The 26,512-nt window shown below is 54.7% G+C and overlaps 1 protein-coding gene across 1 annotated transcript; it reads right to left on the bottom strand.

The window, feature by feature from the left end:
- Positions 1-602: 602 nt before the first annotated feature.
- Positions 603-26,108, bottom strand: Sty (sprouty signaling antagonist). The gene is made up of 3 exons (XM_078194630.1): positions 26,074-26,108; positions 25,659-25,990; positions 603-3,794 (listed from the first exon to the last, which is right to left on the bottom strand). The coding sequence occupies exons 1-3, from the start codon at positions 26,106-26,108 to the stop codon at positions 1,756-1,758; spliced, it is 2,406 nt and encodes an 801-aa protein (XP_078050756.1). The 3' UTR covers positions 603-1,755.
- Positions 26,109-26,512: the final 404 nt, after the last annotated feature.

Here is a 26,512-nt window from a genome sequence, read left to right as displayed (position 1 = left end):
TTCCGGTTGTCGATTGACGCGCGCGGGTCTCTGTTATCGGACCGTCGGACAAATCGAACGATTCTTCGAATACTCCTCTCTCTCTCTCTCTCTCTCTCTCTCTCTCTCTCTCTCTCTCTCTCTCTCTTTCCCTCTGACACACACACACACACACACATACACACACACACACTCTCTCTCAAACTTCACATTCGTTGCCAGTCTCTCCTGCTTGCCATCCTGTTCCTGCTGCTCGATCAAACATCCTCACCCATACGCTACACGCGAATATTCTATTTTACTCGGCGATGCAGCCATGAATAAATTAACCGTAGAAAAGTTTCCTCTTTATACAAATGTAATATACAATGTACATGTCTATAGATCTACGCGTATACAGGGTGTTCGCGTTGCGGTCGGCATCGCAAACGTTTTTCGACATTGCCGCGCCTCCGGTAAACGGGAAGAGGGGAGGTTCTCCGCTTGCCGAACGCGTGGCACGTGCTCCAACTATAATCGTTTGCTCTCAATCGCTCGAAGTAAACCGGAAGAGGAAGAAAATATCTGACGGAAGCCCGACGCGAAACGCGAGCTATTTATATATATATATGTAATGTCTCTCTCTCTCTCTCTCTCTTACATACACTCTCTTTCTCTTTCTCGCCATATATCCTTAATCCCGCGATTCCGACATTTCTTTCTGATCATGATAAGGCACCTGAAACGCTACGCAAGCGAATAAATTAATTGGTCGTCGATCGATTTTGAGGAAAGGGACCAGATACGCGCTGTTTTCTCGCTGTCGCATCGCGTTGGGTTTGCTCTAGAAAATGGCGGAGATTCTTCCTCTCCTGTTTTCTTCTCGCGCCGCTCATTCACGAGGGACGCGATGGGCGACAATAACGCGGACACGCCGTACGCCGCACACATTCGAACATAGATTCACTCGTCGCATCCACGCACATGCACACGCGTTGACGCGTTCATGCGTACTCGTACGCATACGCATCCGCTCGCTCCGATTTAATATACTTTAGCGTTTCTCCTATTTACCGTGTTCCCCTCTCTATTACCCGTTCTCCCACTCGCTCGCAGACTTGCTAGTTCTCTCCCTGTGTGCACGTACTATTTATATATTTAATCGTGTACAGACCTATCTATACGTAAGTGGTATGTCTCTGCGTAATACGGACGCTCGCGTACCTTTCGTCAACCTCTTTCTCGCCCGTTCTGCTGCCTCTCTCTCCAATCTCTTTCTCGTTCCCTCTATCGTACCGTCTCTCCCATTACCCTTTTTCGCCCTGTTTCGCCCCCCAATGCTTCCCGTCTACCACTCGCTCGTCGCTCTATTTCTCTCGGATACGCATACTCGATCGCGCAAGCACGCACACGTTCTCACAGACGCACACACACACACACGCAACGCGCTCTCTCTCTCTCTCTCTCTCTCTCTCTCTTGCTCTCATTTTCTCGTTTCCATTCTCGTGGAAGAGAATAATAAATAATGAAAACACTCGCGACGGAGCCGGACGTCGGGAAACGCATCCCGTCCGACTTTTGCTCCAACGTGTACATAATATAATCGTTTCTCGACTTAAATGCAACTGCTTGTACTTGATGCGATTCACTTTGCTCCCTTTACGCGCACCCCTTCTTTCTTTCTTTCTTTCTCTCCGTTTCGTTTCCTCTGTCCCCCTTCCCCCTTCTAGATCATTGATCTCCCTCTCTGCCGAGAAAATCAGAGTCCTGACGAGACTAGAAGTCTAGAGAAAAGTCCTAGAGTTCCGGCGTTACCGGGTCGAGCAACCTCTTCTCCGGGTCCCTCGAGTCTCCGATCTCATTGGCGATAGGATGATGCCTGCCTTGGCCGGCCGCGTTGCCCATGGTACTCGGGTTGCACCTACAACCCTGCGCGACGTGTCGAGCGTAGCAGAGCTCGCAGAGGGCGACGCAGCCCTTGAACGGCCAGTAACAGAGCAGGCAAGGCATCAGGAGGGTGAGAGCGCCGAGGCAGGCCCACCTGGAGAGCTTCTTGTTGCCGGTGCAGGAGCACGGCTCGTCCGCGCAGCCGCCGGCTGCCTCGCCGTCTATTCCGCCCGGACCGCTGCCGTCGACGCAGTGATAGAACAGACCCTTCACGCAGCAGAGGCAGGACGCGTAGTCGAGGATAGTGTCCGCGGAACAGAAGCACTTGTTGTCACACAACCACTTGCTGGGCAACGGAGGCGGCTCGCGGCAGGATTCGCACCGGCATCTGCCACAGAAATTGCACATAATGGACAGGCCGGCGGGGTCGTAGGCCCTCGAGGCGAGGCTGTTCGCCGGCTCTTTGGTGAACGAGACCGGCTGCTTGGTCACGGCGTTGTTGCCGATCGGGCCGCCCGTGGTCGCGGCGGAAGCCCCAGTGGCCGTGTTGGCTCCTGACCCGGCGTTCGATCCGCCGCGAAACGCTTGCAGGTTCCTGATCGACTGCAGCCGATGATGGGTGCCGGCCACCAGGCCGTCCGATCCAGCGAGGCCCTTCTGCCGTTGCTGCCTCCTCTCGATCTTCGGACAGTCGGCGGTGGCCAGTCGTTTTTCGTCGTCGTGTCGACGCCGATTTTGATTCAGGCAGCAGTGTTTGAACGGCGCCTCGACGTACTCGTTGATGGTCCTCTCGCCGTCCGGCCGTGGCACGGTCAAGCTCACCTCGCCGATCGGACTCCTCGGCGGGGTATCGTTCGCGCTGCTCGACAGCAGACCGCCCGATCTGGTGGGACCGGTAGTCGTCGTCGTCGTCGTCGTCGTCGTCGTCGTTGTCCCCGCCGCCGCCGTCGTCGTCGTCGTGGTCGGTGACTCGTTGGACGCGTCCGCGTTTCTAGGTCTGTTGCGGAAGGTACTGGACAATGAACTCAGCGGCGCGGTCACCGCCGGTCTGGGGTTCGACGACGGGGCGCTGTTCGGCGGCGAGGAAACGCTGCCCGTGGTGGCCAGTGGCAATCGAGGCGGCGGAAACGGCCGATTGTGATCGTGCACCCGAACCGACTGGACGATCTGCTGAACCGTCCGACCGGAGGACACGTGCGCGTCCCCGTCGTCGGCATTGTTGTTGGCAGCGTCGGTGGTTGTCGCGTGGTGGCTGTCGGGACCGTTCTCCGCGCTGGTCGCGTTCGCTTGCGAGGAGGGTGGCCGCGAGAGCGGCGGTATCGCATTGTTCTGCGACATCGGCCGACCGGATCTCAGCCCAAGATTCTCGGCTTGATAGCAAGCCGGTGCGTCCACGAGACGGTGCCGCCGGTGCTCCTCCTTCTTCTTCGTCTCCAGCTCTTCCTCCTCCTGCCAATGATTCGGAAAATGGATACCAGCGGCGAACTCGCTCGACGTTCCTTCTCCTCTTCTGCCTCCTCGTTCTCCTTCGGTTCTAGCTCCTCCCGGTGATGCTGCTGTTGTCGATGCTCCGCCGATTCGACTCGACGACGGGAACACTCTTCCGGTTGATCCTGCCCCCGCTCTTCTTGCTGCTGACGAGTATGATGACGATGATGACGTGGGACCGCGAACCGACAAAGCCGACGACGACGATGCCCGCTCGCTAGCCCATTGTTCGACGGCTCTCGATGTATCTGTAGTATGCTGCTGCTGCTGCTGCTGCTGATGATGATGATGATTCGTTGTTGACTGAGTTGGGGTAGTGAGTGTCGCCTCGTTGATTCGCACTGCCCAGCCCGCGCGAGGTGGTGGCACTCTCGACAAGGGCGTTCCATTAGCGAGGATGGTGTTCGGTAATGCTCCGCGTCCGCTTCCTCTCGCCCTGGCGACACGCGCTTCATCCCCACCTGAAAACGGTAATTTGTCTTTTAATAATCTTCCCTGCAGCCTTCCGACGAGCAGTTACTAACGGCTACGCTTGGGATTCCGCAAAAAATGTTTGGGCCGCGAGAGATCATGGGTGCACCGGGGGTTTACCATTTCCAAGGATGGCTTCGAGTTTCTCTCGCGACAGCGATATTCGGATCACACCTTCCCAAGCCACGAACGATGCCTAATACGCTACCTACCTACCTACGTGGCTTCGAGGTAGGTTCGGTCAGAGTACGTGGGCGCGAGCGCGAGCGCGAGCGCGAGCACGAGCCCGACGCGAGTGGGCCGTGCACCGCAGTTTCTTGATTCAGTGGTCACCGGCCCACTCGGAGCGCCCACAGTTCTGGAAGAAGCGAGCGTTTTGTTCGACCAATCGTGTCCTCTCCGCCTATCGGTTCTGGCTCAATGGATTCTTTCCGTTTCAAAGTACTTCTACGAAAAAGTTCATCCCTCGTGTCCATCCTTATCGCGAGCAGCAATTTTTATTCTCGGTCGAACGAGAGTGTAGCTGTTTGCCGGTCTAACAACTAATCGCCGTAACCCGGGCCACGTTTCGACAATACAGGCGGAAGGATTCGTTCGAGAACAGGAGAGGGGGGAAGGCGACGTTGCGAGCGTACCCGATTAGATTAAATTTGCCTGGTAATCCGTTCAACACCGGCACTCTCGACCCACTCTCCGGGTGCCTACGGAACTGGAAGAAACCAACGACGACGACGACGACGCGACGACGACGACGACGACGACGTTGGTTCGCAAAGGACCGATCATGAGCGTCCTACACGCATCCGCTGTGTAGGTACCAGGATCGTGCGACGATGCCGAAGCCGAGCGGAGCGGCGCCTCGATGCTTGCGACACCGAATACATTAACTTCCTGTGCTCCGCCGCTATTCAATATTCCCCCTTTAGGAAGCGAGACCCGCCAATTTACCCGGTCTCGTTTCGAGCCGTACGAAAGAGATCTGCAAACCGACGCGACATTGATCGAAAAACGAAATCGCGAAATCGGGTCCGAGCACATGCGAGCCGCGAGCCGCGAGCCGCGAGCCGCGAGCCGCGAGCCGCGAGCGAGCAGCAAGCAGTCAACGCTCGCGTTTCAGAGGATACGGGCAACAGGCGACCCATTCAGAGGGGAAGGAAGAATGCGCGGCCTATCGACGACCGACTGCCATAGGTCAGAGAGCTTTTAGTGGCCGTATACGGCCGAGAACGGAGATAAGGGAAACGTTTCGCGAGCTTGAGCAGCCGGTGTTCCACCGCCGAATCTCCACGGTGTATCAGAGGTCCAGCGCGAGCTGAGATATTCCACCGATTTCCTCGTTGCTCACATATACGCTCTCTCTCTCTCCCTCTCTCTCTCTCTTGCGCGCGCGCGCGCGCGTTAATGGCCTTCTCGGAGTGAATCGCGAAGAGCTCGTAAAGAGACGCGTCACTAGGGTTTCTTGGACTCTTCGGAAGAGAAGCGAGCGACGAGGCAAACGTTTCGGAGAGCGACGAGGCGGGCGACAAAGCGAGCGAATTTTCATTGAAAACAAGAACGAGGTGAAAGGAAGTTCCTCACAGGCGCGAACAAATCGTTTTGTCACGGTAGCCAAGGCGCTCGTGCAACGGTGCAGCGTTCCGAGAAAAGACCGCGCGCGCGCGCGCATGCTTGGCCTTGCAACACGGTTTCGCCTTCGGCTCGAAAGCCTCGCGGCTGGGATTGCGAATCGGCTAAACTAGAGGCTCCGGTCAGGCAACGTGCCCTAACGGGCCCTTCTACTCGCTGGCCTTTCGTCTCCCTTGGGGACAACGCGTCGACTCTTTGCAAACGATGTTATTCGATCCTAGACAACCCGGTTCTAGAGGAATTAAAAGACTGGCCAACGTTCAAGGAACAATGCGTTGCTTCAGCTTTTCGACGACAATGCCAGGTGTCTGTCGCCAATATTTCGCGGAGGTCGAATCGCCGATGGTAAAGCGATCGGTCGAGGTGTGAATCAGCCTGTGGAAGAGCTGGGAATGGGAGAGAGAGAGAGAGAGAGAGAGAGAGAGAGAGAGAGAGAGCTTTCGAGGAAGTTTGTTAATCACGTAATTGTGACAGGACGATTGGTTTGGCAATGTCCGCGTGCTAGTCACGACTTCGCGACGAGACGCGACGCCGATATACCGTCATCGACGAATATTTCGCGTGCGGTCACGTTCCGCGTCCGTTTAGCGTTCCCGATTGTCTCGTCGCGCTTCGAATGATAACGAGGGGAGCGCGCTCGCTTATTGTTTTCCGCGGCGACTCGATCGCGAACACAAAACAATTCATTTCTCATCGATAAGGCGCAGTCGTGGACGACGCGAGTCGCGATCGAATCGTTGAAACCGCGTTCGCGATTCGAGGCCGCAACGATATCCTGTTGCCGAATCGATGGGTCGAGAGGCGGCGTTCGTCGACTCGACGAGATCTCTTTGAAATTTGTCAGCAACGTTCCGGTACAGATAGGCTCTTATTCGCGACAGAAACGCTCGCGATAAGACCGGACGTGCTTCCTCGTCGCCCGACACGATTCCATCGGATTGCGCGTTGTCCGGCGAACGAGCGATAACGCCGGATCGTCTACGCTTCTCCGGAACTCGAGATCCTGTAAACTCTGTATCCGGAGCATCCGTTTTCGAAGCGTCGCGTCGCGTCGCGTCGCGCAGCATCGGCCGGCACGCGGACTTTGCGATTTAAATGCCGAAATCGCAGCGCGCGAATCCGTTATCTCGCCGGTCCAGTTCTGCGGAACGAAATCTAATGCAGATACGTCTCGAGAGTAACATCCTCGCTACAATTAGACCCACTAGTGCTCTCGACTCGATAAGTAATCTTTCGAAGCTTATCGTCCGCGCCCGCAGCGTGTGCAACGTGTTCGGTATGCAGGACAGAAAACGATCGAACCTCTTCGCGGATGAGTCGTTCCATTCTTTTTCTTTGGCCGCGATTTATGCTGTTCGAGTTTCGCTAATGAAATAACCGAGCCATTCGACGCGTCTCAAGAAATATTCTCGGCGCCAGCACGACCGATGGGACGCGTTCCATTGAGAAAACTCGAGGTTCGAAAGTCGAGCAGGACGGGGCGAGCGCTGCGGGTCGGTTTATCCGGTGCAGAATTTCTCTGCTTCCGGTTACGTGGTCTTCCCGAGCCAACGTCGAATATCAGCGAAGCGAACGTACTAACCGATCTATGGTAAAATAGCTAGATACCGCGGAATTTCCAAATTCGACAAGGTGATCGACAAACGCGAACTTACTGAAAATTCATGGGACCAGCGGAAATCCAGAAAAGAAGACAGGCTCGTCGAGGTCCAAAGTCGGGACCAGAGCCGAAGCCGAGGGTGCTGATCTTGCGAGCGTCTCCGGTGTTTCGGGATAATCGCGCACCACCGGTACACACGTCGATGTACAATTTTGAGTCACGCCGTTGCGAACGGATGTCTATATCCGGGGGCTTCCTCCAGATCCAAAGAGACGGGAGAGCGAGCCGGCGTGGTTCTCATCGGTCGCGTCCTCCCGCTCCCATGCTCATTTCCCGCCGCTAATGTTTCCGGGTGAATCAGGACAGGACGATATTCTCCCTCTCTCTCTCTCTCTCTCTCTCTCTCTCTCTCTCTATCTCTCTCCTCTCGTGTAAATTCGCACAGACGTCCACACGGCACGGCACGGAACGGAGCGAAACAAGACGAAACGAGACGAGATGAAATACAACGAGCCACAGAGTGCGGGAAGCGTCGCACGCACGCACCATCAGACGACACCGTTGACACAGACGAGTCAGACGGGACGTCCGCTCGAGGCCGTTACACGCATCTCTCGGCGCGTCCGTAACTTCCGGCGGATATCGTGTGTCTCGTTGCCTCCGACAACGGGACTTCCCCTCCAGCGACGCCTTCCAACTTCACCGGTGGGCGAGGAGCGATCTCTGAGAATAGAGTGTGTCGGTAGTCTCATCGCCCGATCAGCCTCGATTCACAGACCAACGGAGGAAACGAGAGAGATAGAAAAATACGAACAGAGATAGAGAGAGAGACCACGAAGCGAGCCAGTCGACGACGACGACGACGACGACGACGACGAGAGAGCAACGGAAACGAGAGCGTGAGCACGCGCGCGCTCGTAACACGCGACCAACGATGAATGAACGTGTCTCGAGGTTCGGGCCGGGCCGGGTTGACTGATGTCGGCGAGACACGTCAAAGAGACCGAGAGACACGCGACGACTGCTGGCGAACGACTGGCAACAAGCTCGCCGTCGCCGTCACCGAGGCGAGGTGCAGAATCGTCGGCAAATAGTGGGGCCGACGAGGTCTGCGACGATTGGCCGTAAGCGTAACCGGGCCGCGGGGCGGGGGCAACCATTAATTGCATGAGGGGGCTGCTGGTTGTGGGACCGCGGGAGGGAAAGGGGCGCGCACGAGACCGAGGGGACGAAAAGGGAACGACCGAACACCGAGAGCCGGGAACTCGGAGTCGGGCGAGAGTCGAGAGTCGAGAACCTAGAACCGAGAGACGCGAGCGAGAGAGAGAGAGAGAGAGAGAGAGAGAGACCCCAGAATCGTGAGCCAGTAGGACGATACGGCGGGGGAGGGCGGGGAAAGCAGGAAGAGAGAAGGTGGGAAGGAAGCCATGAATGGCGACGGTCGGACGAGGGGTCGAGAGGAGAAAAACTGGTGTGCGTGCGCGCGTCCGCGCGCTAACGTGGATTTCGATGTGTACGCGACACCGAGAGAGCCGAGTCGAGCTCGAGCTCGAGCTCGAGATCGAGAGAATCGAGAGAACCGAGAGAACCGCAGAAACCAACGGGGAGGGGCGGAGACCGACGGAAAGGAGAAGGAGACGCGAGGAGAGAAGAAGAGAGAGAGAGAGAGGGAGAGAGAGAGAGAACCGAGGGCCAGTCGAGTTCGAGTTCCGTGCACGGTATGCCATCTGGCGATATCGTGGCCAACGACTCGTTCGCAACACGAAGCTTTTTATGAATGGGCGGAAGCTATCATTGAAGCTTTAGATTGAATGAAAACATTACCTATGTCGTCACACCGTATACACCACCGGCGGCGTCGTCGCGGCGACAGTGACGTTCCGAGGACGCCTCGCCGAACACCTCGCGATCTCATTCCCCATCATTCTTCCATCCTTCCACGCGTATCTCCTTCATCCTCCCCCCTTTAATTCACCCGTCTATCTTCGCGCGTCACCGATTAATTTTTCACACCGATTCCATGCTGCCGACCGGTAGCGTTTCGCAAGGAATCGTAGGAATTTCGTCGAAATCAGCCAGAAACGAACACGAACGTTGCGCGGCCGAATATCGCGTCGCATTGGAACACGTGAGAAACGCGCGACGGTCCGTCTTTACAGAGAAATCGGTCGGAAATCGAACGGAGCCAGGGTTTGCTAGCAACAAAGGCGGCCCGAGCGGAACTGGCCCGCCGCTCGGGTCGTCGAAAACGCCGAAGAAAGCGCTCGAGACTCGTTTCCGCTGGCAGGATCGTCCGCCGCGGACGATAAATGGAAGAATAAACGGTACCGTTATCGTTTAATAGCGATACCATTCCGGAGCCTCGGCAATCGTCAGAGACTCGTTAATTAACCGGCTCGCATCGCCCGGCAAGTTTATTCGATTGTCCCCGATCATACCCACCAGACGTCGACGCCGATGCCGATGCCGATGCCGATGCCGAAACGTCGCCAGTTTCGTTGGGCGCGCCGCTGGCCTTTCCCGCTCGACGATTATTAGGCCGTGGCTTTACCGTTTGCGGGATTCCGTTGGCCATCGGAACATCGGGGAACAGACACGGGTTCGGTTGGCGGAGAAAGCGATGCCGAAACTGCAAACTTTTTGTCGCGAGCCGACGATTCGGAAGTCTACGAGATTCGGCTGCGACGAATCGGAAAGCGGTTCACAGCTGATTTCACTGTTCCACCGTCGAGTTTCTAGCACGGAAGGAAAATCCGCGAAAGTCGCGCGCGTTACCGTTTAAAAACGTCGAACCGAGCGGAACGAACGTCTCGACGCGACGTCTCTCTCTCTCTCTCTCTTTCTTTCTTATCCTCTCTCGTTCTCAGTCTCGTTTTCTTACTCTTTCTCTTTCTCTGCGGTCCGCCAATCTCCGGTGAGAACGTTCGTGGGTCTTGGTAAAAGGCGACTCGCAATTCCGTAATCGCGTTCCAGCTGGAAAACCATCGACTTCCTACGCGACACGATTGTTGCGCGGTCAGAAAAACACTTGGGATGGTCGGTCGATTCGACTTGACTCGATTCGATTCGATTCGATTCGATTCGATTCGATTCGAGAGACGCGGAGGGATGATTCAACGACTCGTTGAAAACTCGTTGTGATTTCGGCAGAGGTTGATAACGACGTCGCGTTGATTCGAGTTTCCCTCTATTTGCGCGCAAGTGTAGATCGCAGTACGACGAGTTCTCTCGTTCCATTTCCTTTGCTCACGCACCTACCTACCTACCCATGTACCTATCAACCTACCTAGTTCTGGTCGAGCAGTCGCGTTCGATCGCGAACAGAGTCAGCCAGTCGTCGCAGTCGAATCGAGTCTCTTGGCCAGGACGGACAGAGCAGGGCGAGTGGGAAAGAGAGACGGGGAGATCGTTGGAGAAGCAGAGAGGAGAGACTGCAGATAGAAAAACGAAACGAAACGAAACGAAACGATAGGAAGGGATGGGCCGTCTCGTTCTGCCACGTTACACGCTTCTATATTTATCCCACTCATTAATTCTATCCTCGTCGTGCACCGTTCATTCATTCGATCCTCCGTCTCCCCTCTATCTCGTACCTGCCGCGTTTACCGTCGTCGTCGTCGTCGTCGCGTCTCTCTCTCTCCCTCTGCCGCGTACGTACGTTCATTCAGTTCCTCTATCTCTGTCCGGCTACTTTCCACCCGTCTCTGTCTGCCTTTGCCGTGCTCTCTCTCTCTCTCTCTCTCTCTCTCTCTCTCTCTCCCTCTCCCCCTCAATCCCCCCGCCCACCCCCCTCCGTTTCACACGCCAAAAGGAGACATCGCAAGCTCCTCTCTCTCTCTCTCTCTCCCTCTTCCTCTCTAGCCGGTTACGAGCACCTCGCCTCGCCTCTTTCTCTGCGAGGACGTCCTCCTCCAACCTTCGTCCAGCTCTCTCGCTCTGTTTCCTTCTCGTTCTGGTTCGTTCACTTAGTCGCGCAACTAGCCACGTCGCTCCCACTCGTTCGTGCCTCCCAACCACCGACACACATACGCCAGGAGCGTATCATTAACTCTTCGATTGCGAGCCTCTCGCGCAATCCTTTGGAACCCACAAACAAACGAATTTCCGACGCTTTCTTTACCAATTTTTCAACGTTGGATAGGCATGATACGAGTTAAGCGATTCGCTGTCTATCTTGCCAGTGAGCGAAATCAGCGAGCTGGCAAGGTTTCCCGGCCGCGTGGCGGCTCCCTCGGACTCGTCGGGCTCGTTGGGTCCGCTCGTGTGTTAACGGAGATCCTGATTGCGTAATATCGCACTTCCGGGACGTAATGCCCCCGCCGCGCGAAAACTAAACAGCGGGCGGATAAGCAACGGTATCGGTTCTTTCGCTTATCGAGCCGCGCGATATCTTTGAATATTAAGATTGCCATTGTCGATTCCGTCGAGCGAATTGCAGGCGGATTCAATTTCCGGTCTAGAAACGGTCGTCGAATCCAAGAATCGTTCGATCCAAGATTTACAAGTTCGAGGAGCGATTTTAGCGAGTGTTCTTGGAGAGAATCGCGTCCACCTTGAATCTACCGGCGACTAACCAGGATCGCTGTTCGAAAGAAATCGGTGTCGCTGTTGGACCGAACGGGCAGTCGTCGCAGGGAACAGGGCTCTACGATCCGCAGGATACGCTACTGAAGCGTGGAAAGACAACCGCGCAGGAACGTTCAGCGAGGCGGGCGAGCGAGAACCGAGAACCGAGAACCAAGAACCAAGAACCGAGAACCGAGAACAGCCAAGTAAACTTTGGCGAGGGCTTGGCTCTCCTCCGAGCAAACATCTGTGCGCTAAGAAATTTCTATATAAAATAAATTCCGATCCACGACTGTGACGTCGAACCCCTACAGCTACACGGAGATGCATTTTCGAAGCACCGTACCGTTCTTTCTATCCGTTGTTTTTACGTATACCTATCGCTTCGATTCTCGATCGGTCAGAAGTTTCCGGTCAGCGGAGAACCGAGTCGACCGACCCTGGACAGGATTCGCTTAGATCGCCTGGATGATTCGCGTTGGGAAAGATGCGCGGTTCGATCCGGTTGCAGTTTCTACCACGTTAATGGATTCAGGAACGAACGGTTGACACGGTCGCGAGAACGAATGGCGCGTCGAGTCAGCGAACGTCAAAGCGGCCAGTTTATTTCGAGCGTTTCCGATTCCTCGAGTCGAGGAGCGAGAGACGGCTGAGGCTGCGGCTGCGGCAGAGAACGAGACTGCGGCCCCAGCTGGGACAGGGGCTGGAACGCGCGCATCCGTCGAAACTCGATCGCGGAATGATCGCGATCGAGCAGCAGCGGGGCACAAGATTTCAGTCCGCCTCGTTTCACCTGCGGTCCTCGCGGTGCTCGCGGCACGGCGCCGCGTTACGTTCGGCGTCGGACCGCAGCGAAACGGTAAAAGTTTACGACTGCGCTGCTCCGCGAGAAGTTGACAGCGGTCCAAAATATTTTTCTTTTAGCGTGCCGTGTCTGTCACGAAGCCCGCGCACGCGAGCTCGGTAAAATTAGAGGCCGCGCTCCGTCAAGTTATTTTAATGAGAATTCTGGTTCCCGCTGTGTCAAGATCGCGCGATTCTAAGCCGGTGCGGTGCAGCGCGGCGCGCTGCGACCAAGACTACGACGGCGACGGCGACGCATCTGCTCTATAGTCGTTTGGTGCAACACAAAGCTGTTGCCCCCCGTTCGCCGAACGGGATTACCTATTTAGCGACCGAGTCAAGGCATTCGCGGGGCTCCATCGATGGTAGACACCGCGTCGGTTGCACTCGAAGGCACCTGCTTGGTTTTTGGGACGGTACCGAGCAACGCGTCCAGCCGTTAAAAACGATTCGACGAGAAACGACGACTCGCGATCGAGAACGACCACCGTGGAAGCCGAAGCGTCGGGAGCTATTGGAAACTGTAAACTGGAAACCCGTTTGTTTTGAAGTTCCGCGACGATTGCGATCGCTCGCTGACAATGGCGACCGGGCAAACACGCTCGCAGAGGCGTGTCGATGCGAGCGCCGGGCATTGTTGAGATCGTTCCCCGTTTCCGCGAACCGAGGATCGCTTTCTCTCAGGTTTTCAGAGGTTTTCACGACGCGGCGAGCATTCCTTCGGGCGAAGTCCCGCGGGTTTCGCAACGAACCGATCGAGGCCGGATAAGAACCAGGGGGAGGCGAGGCGAGGCGCCTTCGTGATCGTAATTCGTGAGGGAGAGTCGCGACGCGTTTCCAGGTAATATTCTACCGCGAACGAGACCCTTGCCTTGCCTTGCCTTGCCTTGCTTTGCCTTGGCTTGCCTTGGCTCGGCTTGCCGTGGAAACGCGTCGCCTCTCTTCGGAAACTTTGCCTCGGAACAAAACAGCTTGGTCTCTCTCTCTCTCTCTCTCTCTCTCTCTCTCTCTCTCTCTCTCTCTCTCTCTTTCTCTCCCTTCGGTAGCTCTGAAAACGCGGCGCTGCTCGACTCGGAAAGGTGCGAACTCTTTCCAGTATTTCGCTCAACCCCGTTCACATTATTGTCCCGAGCTGGAAACACCGAGCGTTTCTTTTTTCTTTCTCGATTCTTTCCTCAACTTTCCGCGCGTTTCCACAGAGAAATGTAAATCCGCCGGAGATTGCCGAACGCGACGGCGACGACGATCGTAGTCGCAGCTTCTCGTTCGCTAAGGTGTGTCCAAACTTGCCGACATCTTCACCACCCTTTTACCATTTTGAACGAGATTGTGCGCGATCACAGAAAGGAGAAGAGACGGAAACTCGGACGGAGGCACAATAAGGAAATGAAGAAGCACAATTGCGTAGCCGTTTTCCAGGATGTTGCGGCCTTTTTGTCGAGCTCGCGACAGGGAACGACGCGAGCACGCCCCACGCGGCGTAAACGTTGCGACAGATGTGTTCTTCCTCGAGCTTGTCCCCGCACGAAGCGCCCCAGCCAAACCGATCGAAACGCGAGCCGTTTCTACCGGGCATGTATCGTTCGCTCGGTTTTCAGCGCAATCGAATAACGCGCCGATAAACGCGAGATCAAATTTGGCAGATCCGCGAACGATTTATCGTCCAGACGATTGCCTTGCGTTTGGCTGCGGACGCCTCGAAATCGATTGCCAAAGGAAACAGCCCGAAAATACTAGGGTCTCGCTCCTCCTTCTCTCTATTTCGCGCCGACTCGCGTCGACGGAAGGCCGGACGCGCGCGACGTTTCCGGTTTTCCGTGAAACTCGTTCTCTCGAGACTCTCTCGTTTCCTCCGATTCGTGGAAAAGCGGCGTTTCGGGCGGCGCGACGGTCGTTTCTTGATTCTCGGGAGGCCAGGGAACGGCGATCCGTTTGAGTCCAGAAACGGGGCGGGGGTGCTGCTTCTAGACTGTGCTTCCATGGAAAACAGCGACCGATCGATGGATCGGAAAAATTCTAGCAGTATCAACAGGGATACAGACAACGATAATGGTATCGCTTGCAGAACGACCAGAAAATAAAAGAACACGACTTACGACTCCAGAGTATCTAAAGTCTTTGATGAACACTTTGAACACGAACATGGACACTGGCGCTCAGTCGATGAAGACCGTTTCCTATCGCCGCGTCGCTCGAAGGATTCGAGTCTCGGTAGGCAGCAGACGACGACCAACTACCGACTGTCGACTATCGACTATCGAGTGTCGGTGTCCAGTTTCCCCCGAATCGCTGAATGATCCTGGACATCGATCTCCATGAATGAAACAATCGGGTTTTATGAATGTCGACGGTCAGCGGTCAGCGGTCAGCGGTCGGTCACCGTCGCGACGGATTTCCTACTGGAAGAAGAGAAAAAGATAGGGAGAGAAAGAGAGAGCGGAGAAACCAGGAACGAGCAGTTTACGATGACACGAGGACTCGTCGTCGTCGTCGTCGTCGTCGTCGACGGGCAACAGCGTAGAAATTTCGGGGAACCCACCGGAACGAGTCATTTCCTGACAAAGGGACTCGGTGGGTGGGAGAAGGAAGACAATGGCAGCCTTGCGAGCCCTAGTCCTCCCCCGCACCGTTCCCCGCAGGTTTCGCAGCCACCTTGCGTTACCTGTTCCCTTGGGCCTTAGGTCGTCGCGTACCTGCAACACCAGCCCTCCTCGCGCCCATTACCTTTATCCGGCATCGGTTTCAAATTTAAAGCGCAGTAAAATCATTCTGGACAGGCATCGGTATCGTTGCAGAAGAAAAGAAGCGCGTCCGGCTTCTCCGTGATTTACGGCAGTGATTAACCAGACGGGTACTACTCTTACTCTTACTCTTACTCTTACTCTTTCCCTCGAAAACGCCTACGGAGGACAATCGATCACTTCTTTGCTAATCCGGTCTTCTCCGCCAGTGGAATTTGTACGTCGCCTGCCTCGCGTCTCCTATGATCGCAAATTCGCCTATGGTTTTCGCGTGCTAGGGGGATTCGTGGGGTTGGACTCGTCGAACGAGTTTCGGTTCGCGAACGGATGCGCGCGTTCGCGAATTCGGAGACGGAAAGAGAGAGGAAACGCGTATTCGAACGCAGCGCAGCGCACACGAGAAATGGAATGTGGACACCATATGGTCAGAATGTTAGTCCAACCACCCACTCGTGCCCGTCCGGAGTGCGTTCGTGTCCGTTGGTTCCCTCGGATATCGTCGCAGACGTCGCGCTTTTACGCTTAAGGTTCGCGCCGAGGAAAGTTCGTTAACGATTTCAGTCGTAATTGCACGGCTCGCGGAATGGAAATTTATAGCCGGTGTTACCACATTCGCGTCACGTGAAATCATTCGCCGGCCAGGAATTCCGATTGTGCGTGCGTGCGAGCGAGCGAGCGAGCGAACGAGCGAGCGAACGGTCAACCGACCGATCCAACGATCCAGCGATCCAGCAAACTTAACCACGCGATCCCTACAACTCGCCCAAAAATCTATCTTTCAATCCATCTACAACTTTTTCTGGAATATCCGAGGTCAAGATTGTCGACGCGTTTTGGAATCTTTAAGGGAATCGAGGCTCAAGAGGGACTGTCCACAGAAAAAGAAAAAGAAGAAGAAGAAGAAGAAGAAGAGGAAGAAGAAGAGGAAGAAGAAGACGAAGAAGTAGACGAAGAAGGGGGAGGAAGAAGGGTATTATGACTGAAAAGGCGCACGGTTGTTAATAACGGGGAAGAGGAGGGTACGCAAGCCGTTCCGGAGCTTGTCCGAAAAATACAAGGCGACGCGTTGAATATTTTGCACTGAAAACGGCTGGCTGATTATCCCCGAACGTGGGCCCGGAGAAATCCGGATATCAAATGCGCGGTCACGTACGCGAGTTTACGTGTTCTCGCTCGCGCGTATGTATTATATAAATACAAGCCCACGCACGCTCGACCCACACTCTGGCATCCACTATGGTTTTTTTCGCGGCCGTGTCGTCGAATGCCGACCCTGTCTGACCCGATGAACCCCTTTACAAACCCATCGGGCAGCCAACAAAAACCTCGAGACCAATTTCGCTTCTAGGTTGGCCCATTTTTCTAATCCGTCGCTTCGAAACTGAGAACTGGACGACGCGACGCGACGCGAGCCAAATTCGCAGTTTAGTAAAACTGTTGGCAAAAAAAGGAACAAACCGATTATACGATAGCACGTACCATACAGGCGCACAGGTAATTCTTGCAACATTATGCGTACGGCTTGGAGCAACCAGCGAGTTGTGTCGGCGTCAAGGAGAGGAGAAAAAAAGGTAGCTTTCGACATCGATCTTGTTGGCGTCGCATTCTGAATGAAACTACGTTCGCTTGGACGGCCGCATGGACGCATGGACGCATGGACGCATGGACGAGCGGACGTACGGGCAGATGGACGGTCGAGAGGGTCAACGTTCCCTTCCCTTCAAGGACGGCCAGGGAAAAGTCAAAGAACAGTCGAGGAGGCGTAGGAGCAGGTCGAGCCGCGGATCGGAACGGAGACACGCCGCGTCTCGCGTCCCTCTTCTCGCCTCTCACTTCTCTCTTCCCTTCTTACTCCTCTCTCTCCTCTCTACTCTCTACTCTCTACTCTGTACTCTTTGCTCGCTACTCTCTCGACTCTCGAGTCTCGTCTCTCGTCTGTCCTCTCTCCTCTCTCTTCTCTCTTCTCTCGTCCCGCATCACTCGCCGCACGGAGAAAGAGGATCCGAGAGCTATTTCGGGACCACGAATTTTCACGGGAGTAATAATAGTAGACGAGGCGGAATAGATAGCTCTAGGTATTCCGTGCGTTTCAGTTTCGACCACGCCAAGCCTTCCCGCCATGCCGTCGCGCGAAACGGAGCCGAAACGGAGCCGAAACGGAGCCGAAACGGAGCCGAGCTCCGCGGTTAATCGGAGAAATTCGCCAACGTAAGGTTCCTACGTGTGATTTCTTGTACATCGATGGATTATTCCCGTAGAAGAATAAACAAATGAAATGAAACATTTAAACAACGACGACAGGAAGCAACGGGTCGATCGATTATTCCGAATAGCCGGTCGAGTATTCTGAATAACGCGAGAACGATCAAGTTCGACCCGAAACGCGGTGAAACCGCCATGGTAACATTCCGAACGATTCGATTACGAAACGACGCGCTCTCGTCGCTGTTTACGGAACTTTAAACGGAAAGCAATACTCATCGATCTTATTTGCACTTGTCTCTACGCAGCGATATCGGCCGTCGTAATCGCGGGTTGAAGAGTCGGTTTCCGGTGTTGCAACGATAACCAAATTCCCGGCTTCCTTGATTCGCGATTAGAACGTACAGTGCAATCGTTCCTTTTGCGTTTGCGAGTTGTTTTCGCGAACGTTTCAATTAAACGCGTTTCCTGCAACGTCATCGCGTCCCGAAAACAGGTCGAAGCAGAGCGAGGTGGCCCACTATCTTTGGTTGCTTGAACGAGCAAGGCGTCGCATCGGGTTCCGTCGCGTCGCGTCGCGTCGCGTCGCAACGGTGAGAAAGGTTTGCCAACGGAACCCGCGAATCGCGAAACGGACGAGTCCCACGGGGTGTGGCGAACGGTGGCCCATCCACGTGGCCATTCCACAGGACACGGAAAACGATGAGAAAGAGATCCGCGACGAAAGAAAAGCAGGCAGAAGAGGGAACGGAAAACGGCGCCGAAAATACGCAGCCGCGTGGCTCCCGTTCTCGGCTCGACAGAGGTCGCGTACCTCGATTCCACGATACCACGATACAACGATGTATCGCTGCGACAGTGGTCCGCCCCTTTATCGGAGCTACTCGTAAAACTGTTGACGAGATAAGCGGCTCGGTGAAACCTAGGCCGGGCATGTGGGTCAGAGACTGACCGAAACTGACCGAGACCGCGGTCACCGCAGAAGAACTCTTTCGAAACGCTCGTGTTCCGGAGATCCGAGTTCAAGACTCGCTTTGAAATCCCTCGAAGAAAGCGACGTCGATGGAAATGCTTCCAACATGCTGGACACAATCACTGTACCAGCAACGGATGTTATATACCTATAGCTGATAGGAATCCACGCCCGATCGCTGTGCGCAACGAAAGCAAAATGAACGGCCTCTGCTCGTTTAAAAAACGATCAAATGGTCGCAATGATTTTCCAAAGGTTCTGCAAAGGGCAGACCGGTGGAATAATGGGCGCGGACTGTCACGTAGATCGGTCCGGAGTAGCAGCAGTAACAGAACAGCATAAGCCTAGAACCAGCAGCAACAGTTCGCCGGCAACAAGACCGAAAAGAGAAGCATTACAAGCTGGTTGCTCTGCTCTGCTCTGCTCTACTCCGCTCTGCTCTGCTTCGCTTTGCTTTGCTTTGCTTTGCTTTGCTCGGCTCGGCTTGGCTCGCGAGCGAGGAGAAGCAGACGGAGGTGGAGGAGGGGAGCGAAGAGCGATCAAGCAGACCGGATATGACGCGGCGACAGCACATAACGATGATCGTAGATTGCGTTCGGTGCTTGTGCAAAAGGCAGCAGCCGAGCAGGAGCGAGTTGATGAAACGACAGCGAACAGGGGAGGGTAAGAGGGCACGGAGGATAGGCGGAGAGACGAGCGCGCCGCGATCTGTCTGGGATCGAGCGAGACCGACCCAGAGAACGAGAGAGACGAGTCCGAGAGTGTGTGTGTGTGCGCGTGAGAGAGAGAGAGAGAGAGAGAGAGAGAAACAAAGGAGGGAGGGAGAGGAAGATAGAGGACCAGCGAGACACGGGAAAGCGTGAGAGGAGATCAAAGACGGACGGAACGAGAGATAACGGGGTTGGCAAACACCGAGATAGCGTAGCGGCGGTGTTCTTGTATTACGAACAAAGAGAAAGAGAGAGAATCAAAGAGTGAGAGTGTCAGAGGAGAAGAGGGAGAGAGAGAGGGAAAGGGAGAGGAAGAGGAAGAGGAAGAGTATGAGACGTGATGCGACCCAAGTGTTTCGAACCGATTCGATTCTTCTTCTCGAAGAGCACTTCGTTCGATTCCAAAATCCGAAATTCGAACATCGGAAATCCACAGCCAGACTTGGCAACCCGAGGGTCACTGGAATTCAAAAGTGCTTGCTATCCGAGCTCCAGTGTGCGTATGCGATTTTTCCGATGCAAATTTAAAGACGGGGGAACCAGACGGAAACTGGCGCGAACAATCCACGTGTCACGCTACCAAGGGGCGAGGGAAGCCTAATGGAAATCTCGAATTTCGTTAGGCAAACCGCGATCGGTCCGACAACTGGCGTCGATCGCAACGAGAATCGGAGTCGTTCCGTCTGTGTTCCGATGAGATGCGACGGCGCTATGTCGCGCTTCGCCTCGTTTTGAAAATTCAGCGTCCGGTCACGCTGTGCGAGAGTCCAATGAAATCAACTCGGGGCAATCGTGTCACGTCTCTTATTAGAGATTCGATTACGACCTTACTACGCGGCTCTAGCGCATCAGTGGGATAGGTCGACGAGCTCGGCTGTCCGTGATCCTTACCACGTTACGAATATATCTGTTACTCAACTCGAGCATAGCTACCTCTTTCTCTCTCTCTCTCTCTCTCTCTCTCTCTCTCTCTGCTGTTTACGAGCAAACACCGGAAGCAGATCGCATTGCAAAAGGGAATGTTCGCATGTTTTGCGGAAGCTTCTCGATGGATCTCTTGAAACCTGAGACAGACAGCGAGGTCTCAAAGTTGGAAGTTCTGCCAAGTCAATGAAAGAATGCGTTCCGCAATGAAATTCTACGGAGTTGCCAGGATGTTGCCGGAGAGCGAGGATCGGAGATCGAGAAGGAGGAGGATGCGCGAGCGATGCGCAATCGGAATACCTGGGCGGTGAGCGAAACACTGCGCTGCACCGTGCTGCACCACGTTAAGCGTCGGCCACTCCTTTCGCGACTCTGCTCATACTCATTCGATTCATTATTCCGGGCACATGTCGCTCAAGGACACGGGGTGCTCGCGCGAAGACGATCCGCGTGCATTCGCAACGCGTTACCACACATGGGCGAGGCAAACAGAACAGGAGAGGAAAGGAGAGGGGAGGAGAGGAGAGGAGAGGAGAGGAGAGGAGAGGAGAGGAGAGGAGAGGAGAGGAGAGGAGAGGAGAGGAGAGGAGAAGCGAGGCAAGGCATTACATAAGAAACGGGCAAGGAGCCGTTCGAAAACGCGCCTTCGATCCCTCAACGTTCTGGGTTCAAAGATTGTAGAACGTGACCAAACGCGGAGCGGAATTTCACAAACGCGCGAGATTCGAACGTCGCGTTAGCCCGGTGCGGTGTTCCAAGCACAGCCGACAACGGCTGAAATCTCAAAGGCGTAAGAGAACCGAGAGAGACTTGTTCGATTCGTGAATGAAATCCGCGCACTATCGAATTCTCGTCGTTTTCGCGGGTTCCCATAAATTACGTAGAATCGGCTGCTCATCGGAAGAAAGCGTAGCATCGCGACTTCTATTCTCTTTCTTTCTCTCGCGGAGAGAGTACTAATCTTCCTTGGGAATTCCGTCGAATATATTTATTCGATAATGCGATATCGTGCGCTTTTTTCATCCGGCAGTGGCCGGACTGTTTGAAAAACAGAAGCAAAGCCGCGACACGAATTTATCTCGACAATCGGTTTTCCCGCGGCAGTATGAAACTTCTTCGAGGACGACCGATCGTTCGGAGCGTGGTCAAAGTCCCAAAGGCATCGAACCACCGGTTAGACGACACCCCTTGGCTCCCCGTGATTGCGAGCGAGCGATCGATAGTTACTTACAGTCTATCTCTTGGCGAGATAATCGGGCACAGGGATGCCCGAATCTAAGCAATTTTCTGTTTCGTAGGGAATCCGATCGCCACGGTATCGACGAATCTCGTATCGACGTTTATCGGAGGCTCGTATCGTTATCGAATTCGAAAGCAAAACAGACAGCCTGCGCGGCGTTGTCGGACCTTCTCCCCCGATGGGATTCCTCGAGGGGCATCGCTCGAATCCTGGCACGGCAGAGCAGAGCTATAATAGTTTCTCGTAAAATATCTCGGTGCGCCGATCGCGGGACTCTCGGCTCGGACATCGACAAAATATAATGAATATCGCATTGTCGCTTATCTCGGACGCGGCTCGAATTATTCAGCTTTCCGAGGATATATCGGAAAATCACGTTCCTCGTTGCCTTTTACGTCATCGGCTTCGCTCCCGTCCCTTTGCAGGAAATGACGCGCGCAAACAGAATAACAAAACGGAGCGAACACTGAACGCTGGCCGGCGATGTTGCTTCACGATCGTTGAACGTTTCCAGTCACGGAAGAGAATCTTTGGACGAAAAGCAAAATAGAAAAATTCGTCGGGAAACAAACGATTTCACCAGCTAACGATTCGGTGCTACGTATCGGCTGGGATCGCGAAACGTGGGTCAATTCCCAAGTTCAGATGAAAAGTTGCGTCACGCGGAGTGCGTGGGTGTCGCGAAGCACCGAGGCGGATAAAAGGGAATTTTGGAGAGAGAGAGAGAGAGAGAGAGAGAGAGACCGATACGAGCATCTGACGACGCGCCTCGATCGGTCTCGCGCGTTTGCGAAACCGCTGTCGAGGAGTTCCAAGTTCCGAGTGCCGGTGGCGAGTACCAAGGCGGTCGTCGGACCAACGGTTTGCGAATACAACAGGTGATAAAGTTTACCGGTCTTCATTGATAGCTGCGCCAGACCACTGCACTGACTGAATGAGAAACTTATCGATCGGAGCCCCATCGAGATGCAATCGAATCGGACAGCTTTCGGTATCGCTGATTCCAAGGCTCCGTCAACCGTAGATAGCAAAATCGCTATTGCGATTGCTTCAATCATTGTGAAACGAAAGGAAAAAAGGTTCGAGTGTCTAACGGCTCTGTCGGTTTTAATCGTCCACAGCCTACTTAACGATCGTATTAAACTTCCTGTTGTACCGCAACGATTCGGTCGTACTCTCTTTCTGTCTCCCTCTTCTCCGTTCCGTTCAATTTTCCGCTGATTCGCTTATCTCAGTCATGCCCCGGCCCGTGGACTCGCAACGATAATAAAGTTAAATCAATTTCCAATCGCGATCGATCTCGATCTCGACGCCGCGATTTCTCTGCACAGCGCGAAAGCGACGAGATCGGAGAGCAGTCGGCGGCGCGACGATCTTACCTGATCGACGAGCTTGCTGCGAGGCAACGTCGTCGTTCGACTCGCCTACCTATGCGCCATGCGTGGAAACCATGGCTTCATTCATGCCGGACCGACCCTGACTCGCGTGCGTGTATCTGTGTCACGATACGCGAACGCGAACGCGAACGCGAACGCGAACGCGAACGCAGATGCTTCGAGCACTTACTTGCTCCGCTTGGAAGAGAATGTCGCCGCTCGATTCTGCGGCTCGTCGTGACAACGAACAACTCTGCTGCTCGTCTTCTCGATTTCTCGATGCACCCTCCTCGTCGAGGCTGTTCGAGTCGCGGCTAGTGTAGGTGTACGCGTTTTCAATTCGGTTCGCGTAGCTGTATCAAACTCTCGATATCGGTGACTATCTAATCGGCTATTCGATCGGATATCCAGGTGACGGGTTGGATCTCGATTCTTGGTATTCTGAGTAAGCGATTCCGAGGTTCTCGAGATAGTATCGCCAAAGGTCCCCCGATTCATCGGATCGGAACACGGGATACGCGTCAGCGGGCACGCGCGTGCGTGCTCATCGAATTTCGTGGAAACAGACTACTCAGCGAGGTCGCGAGTCACCGATTACTCTCCTCGAGTCCCGAGCGTAAATCGAATCGGCCTAGTCGGTTCGTACACGATCGTACGCGTCGGGAGAACGGCGGAGGCAAAGTCTGCAGGTACGCGAGACCGCGATTGGCATTCATTCCTATTGCCGTCGGAGCGAATGACGCGTTCGTGGTAGTGAGCATTCGAATGCTCGTGCGTGCGCGAGCGCATGCGCTAGTACGCGGCCTGTACACCGTTCGGAGAGAGGAGACCGAGACCAACGACGATGGGACCGATTCGATCGCCGCCGCTCCGCACCGCACCGCACCGCACCGCACCGCACCGTATGGAAATTTTCGAGCGGCGACACACCGCCTGTCGCACACTGCGTCGCACGATCCACCAACATTTCTAGATCCTCCGATTCTCGATTACTCGTTACGCGTTACACGGTGAAACCACGGACCTCTACCTGGACCCTCTTATCAGCCGAAATGGTACTAACGTGCTTTTCATCAACAGCCCATTGTTTTGATCGAGAATCTACAAAATTCGAAGATAAGGGAGCTCCTTCAAATACTAATAATGATTTAAAAAGCAGGCAGAAATTGGAATAATAAATGGAGTAGATAAATGTTGCAGATGAGAAACAAAGGAGTACGGTGTAGCGCTGTACTAAGAAAGAGGGAATAGCATTAAAAGGATAATTAAAAAGACGGAGAAGACCGATCGAAAGTCGATCGAAGATCAACTGCGAAGAGATAAAAGATAGCTTAAGCCGTCTACTTCGACTAATACAACATCTGGCTTTCGCTGGTTTCGAAAATGATCTCGCTTAGTTTTCCTTGTTTCCTAGAAACTCTGAATGTCACGAGCGAGCGAGTATTATCGCGGTGCAATATGCACACTATGCGATTTTAACCTCGGCATTACTGGCTGAGAAACGTGGAAACAGGGATCGCGCAGCGATAGGGAATCGATGATGTTATTCGCGCGAGCAACTAGTCGGCTCGGATCGAATCGACTCGACTCGAGCGGAGCGGAGTGCTCCCTCGGAATACCATTCACACCCAGGCGCATTCATAAGCAGTCGGAACAAGGCGAATACTTTCCGCGAAACTATGGACGGGCCCGCCTACGAGGTCGCCGTTCCCCTTGTCGATTGCGAACTGCGTTCTGCGTTGCTGCGTTTCTGCGGGAGCGGAGGGAGGGGGGCAAGAGAGAGATAGAGAGAGAGAGAGAGAGAGAGAGAGAGAGAGAAACAGAAGAGAGAGGCCGATCACGGGGATCCGAGGTGGAAAGAAACGCGGCTACACGCTCGACGACCACGTCGGCGTTGGCGTCCCCGTCGCCGTGCCGCCGCTCCGCTCCGAGCCGTCATGAGCGGAAAGGTGGCGACCGTGTCCGGGGGCGACTTTCTCGCGCGCAACTTTCTACACCGGTAAATTTCATTCACTACTCGTCGGCCCGTGCCAGCTCGCCTCTATGAAAGCGTAGTGTTACTCAATCCACGCGACGAGTCACGCTCCGTGGATCCTCGATCGCGTTCCCTTCGAGAGGGAGAGAGAGAGAGAGAGAGAGACCCGCAAAAGCGAGCGACCGCCCTCGATTTAATCGACAGCGTCGATTAAACAAGGGTCAAATACACTTTCCTTTCGGTTAAGCGGCCGTTTCCGAAACGAACGCGCCTGGAAGAGCGGAAACCAGCCACAGTCTCCGGTGTCCCGTGTCTCGTGTCCCATGGCCTGGGCACCGTGTACCGTGCAACCCTCGAAGCCGTGAAACCTTTTGTACGCGCTTGCCCCCGACTGGTCTGCACGCGTATTAGATTCCAGCCGAGACAATGGGGAGAAACCGGAAGCAGCTACACGAGCATCGATTCACGAGAAACTGGAAGACCGGTAGTATAATAGGAAACGGTTGGCTCGCAACAGGATTTCCTATTTACTCGGAATCCTTTTGCTTGAGCGCCGGCATTCAACGAATTTTACTCTTTTCCTTTGCGCTCGAAGCATTGGAATTTTTTAATAACGGCGACGGTTGAGAATTGCGATTCAACCCGAGGTGAATTTAACGCGTTCGGCAGTTGTAAAAATTCGAGACCGTCGAAGGATAAGGGCAATGTCGGTTTCGCTCGTGGCGGAACGTCGCAGCGACGCGTCCATGTATACACAGCTGAACCCGAGACTTTATGAATGGGATCGAGTCTGCGACGTTAGGACCGATCGCCCGTTGCATAAAGAGACGCTGTGTTCGCGCAAGCGAAGTGCCACTTGGCAGTAGTTACGATAAGAGAGCGAGGCACATACGGTCGTCGCATCTTGGGTGTATCCGGAAGCGGTTTCCGCGGATAAATCGACTCGCGACGGCCACGGTTCCCTGGCGCGCTCGTTGCACCAATTTTCACGCGGAGATCGCGTTTTTCCTCAGTCGTTTGCGAAACCTGACGCGTTCGAAAAGAGTTGTGCAAAACAATGACAAACGAATGTACTCACCGTTTCGACTAGGGGGCCGTGGGGGCGCAGGATACTGGGGCGGCGTCAAGGGTGGCGGCTGCGGCGACACTCGCGCAGACGAGGAGGTCGTTGAGCCTCGGAACGCCGGTCTAAGCGTCGTCGACGTGGTAGTCGTCGTAGCCGCCGTCGCTGTCAGCGAGGACGTGGTGGCGGTGGTGGTTGTGGTGGTGTTGCTGTTAGCGATGCGCTGCTGGCCGCTGTACCTCGAGACGGTGCTGCTCGAGCTGTTCGACGGCCAGGGCGGGCGCCGCGGGGGCACCACCGGGGGCAGCTCGTAGTCCAAGGTATCCACACTTTCGGCACTTCCGATTCACCTGTACCCTGCCACAGCGAGCCTCCTCTCCGTCTCCACCGATTCTCCCTTCCCGACTGCTTCCTGATCTTTCCCGCTCACCTGTAGCTCCAATATTCCGGCGCCCACAAACTCATTCAACGTTTGTTCTGACGGATCAACGATTCCTCGTTCGCGCGCGCGTGCGCGCGAGTGCTTTTCCCACTGGTACGTTGCACTGAGGAGATGCCGAAGATAAATCTCTCTCTCTCTCTCTCTCTCTTCCTTGCTTCTTCTTTCTTTCTTTCTCTCTCTCTCTCTCCCTCTCCCCGTCGTCCTGTTGCTTTTTCTCACTTGGTTCGCACTGGTCACCGGTCACAGAACACACGTAAACACAACGGTCGAGTTGTCGAAGCGTATAGCAATGTGACGCGCTTTAGCGAAACAGAACGAAACGGAACCGGCAACTCGTGCATGAACCGAGGAACAAGAAACTCCCGAGGTTGATAATCCTGATGGCGATGCGGAGCACGGTATTCACGATCGGTTTCCGTGGCCGAGG

The sequence above is a fragment of the Augochlora pura genome, chromosome 11 (genome assembly GCF_028453695.1).
Source record: "Augochlora pura isolate Apur16 chromosome 11, APUR_v2.2.1, whole genome shotgun sequence".
NCBI classification, from domain to species: Eukaryota; Metazoa; Arthropoda; class Insecta; order Hymenoptera; family Halictidae; genus Augochlora; species Augochlora pura.
This window is presented reverse-complemented; position numbering and strand designations above follow the sequence as displayed.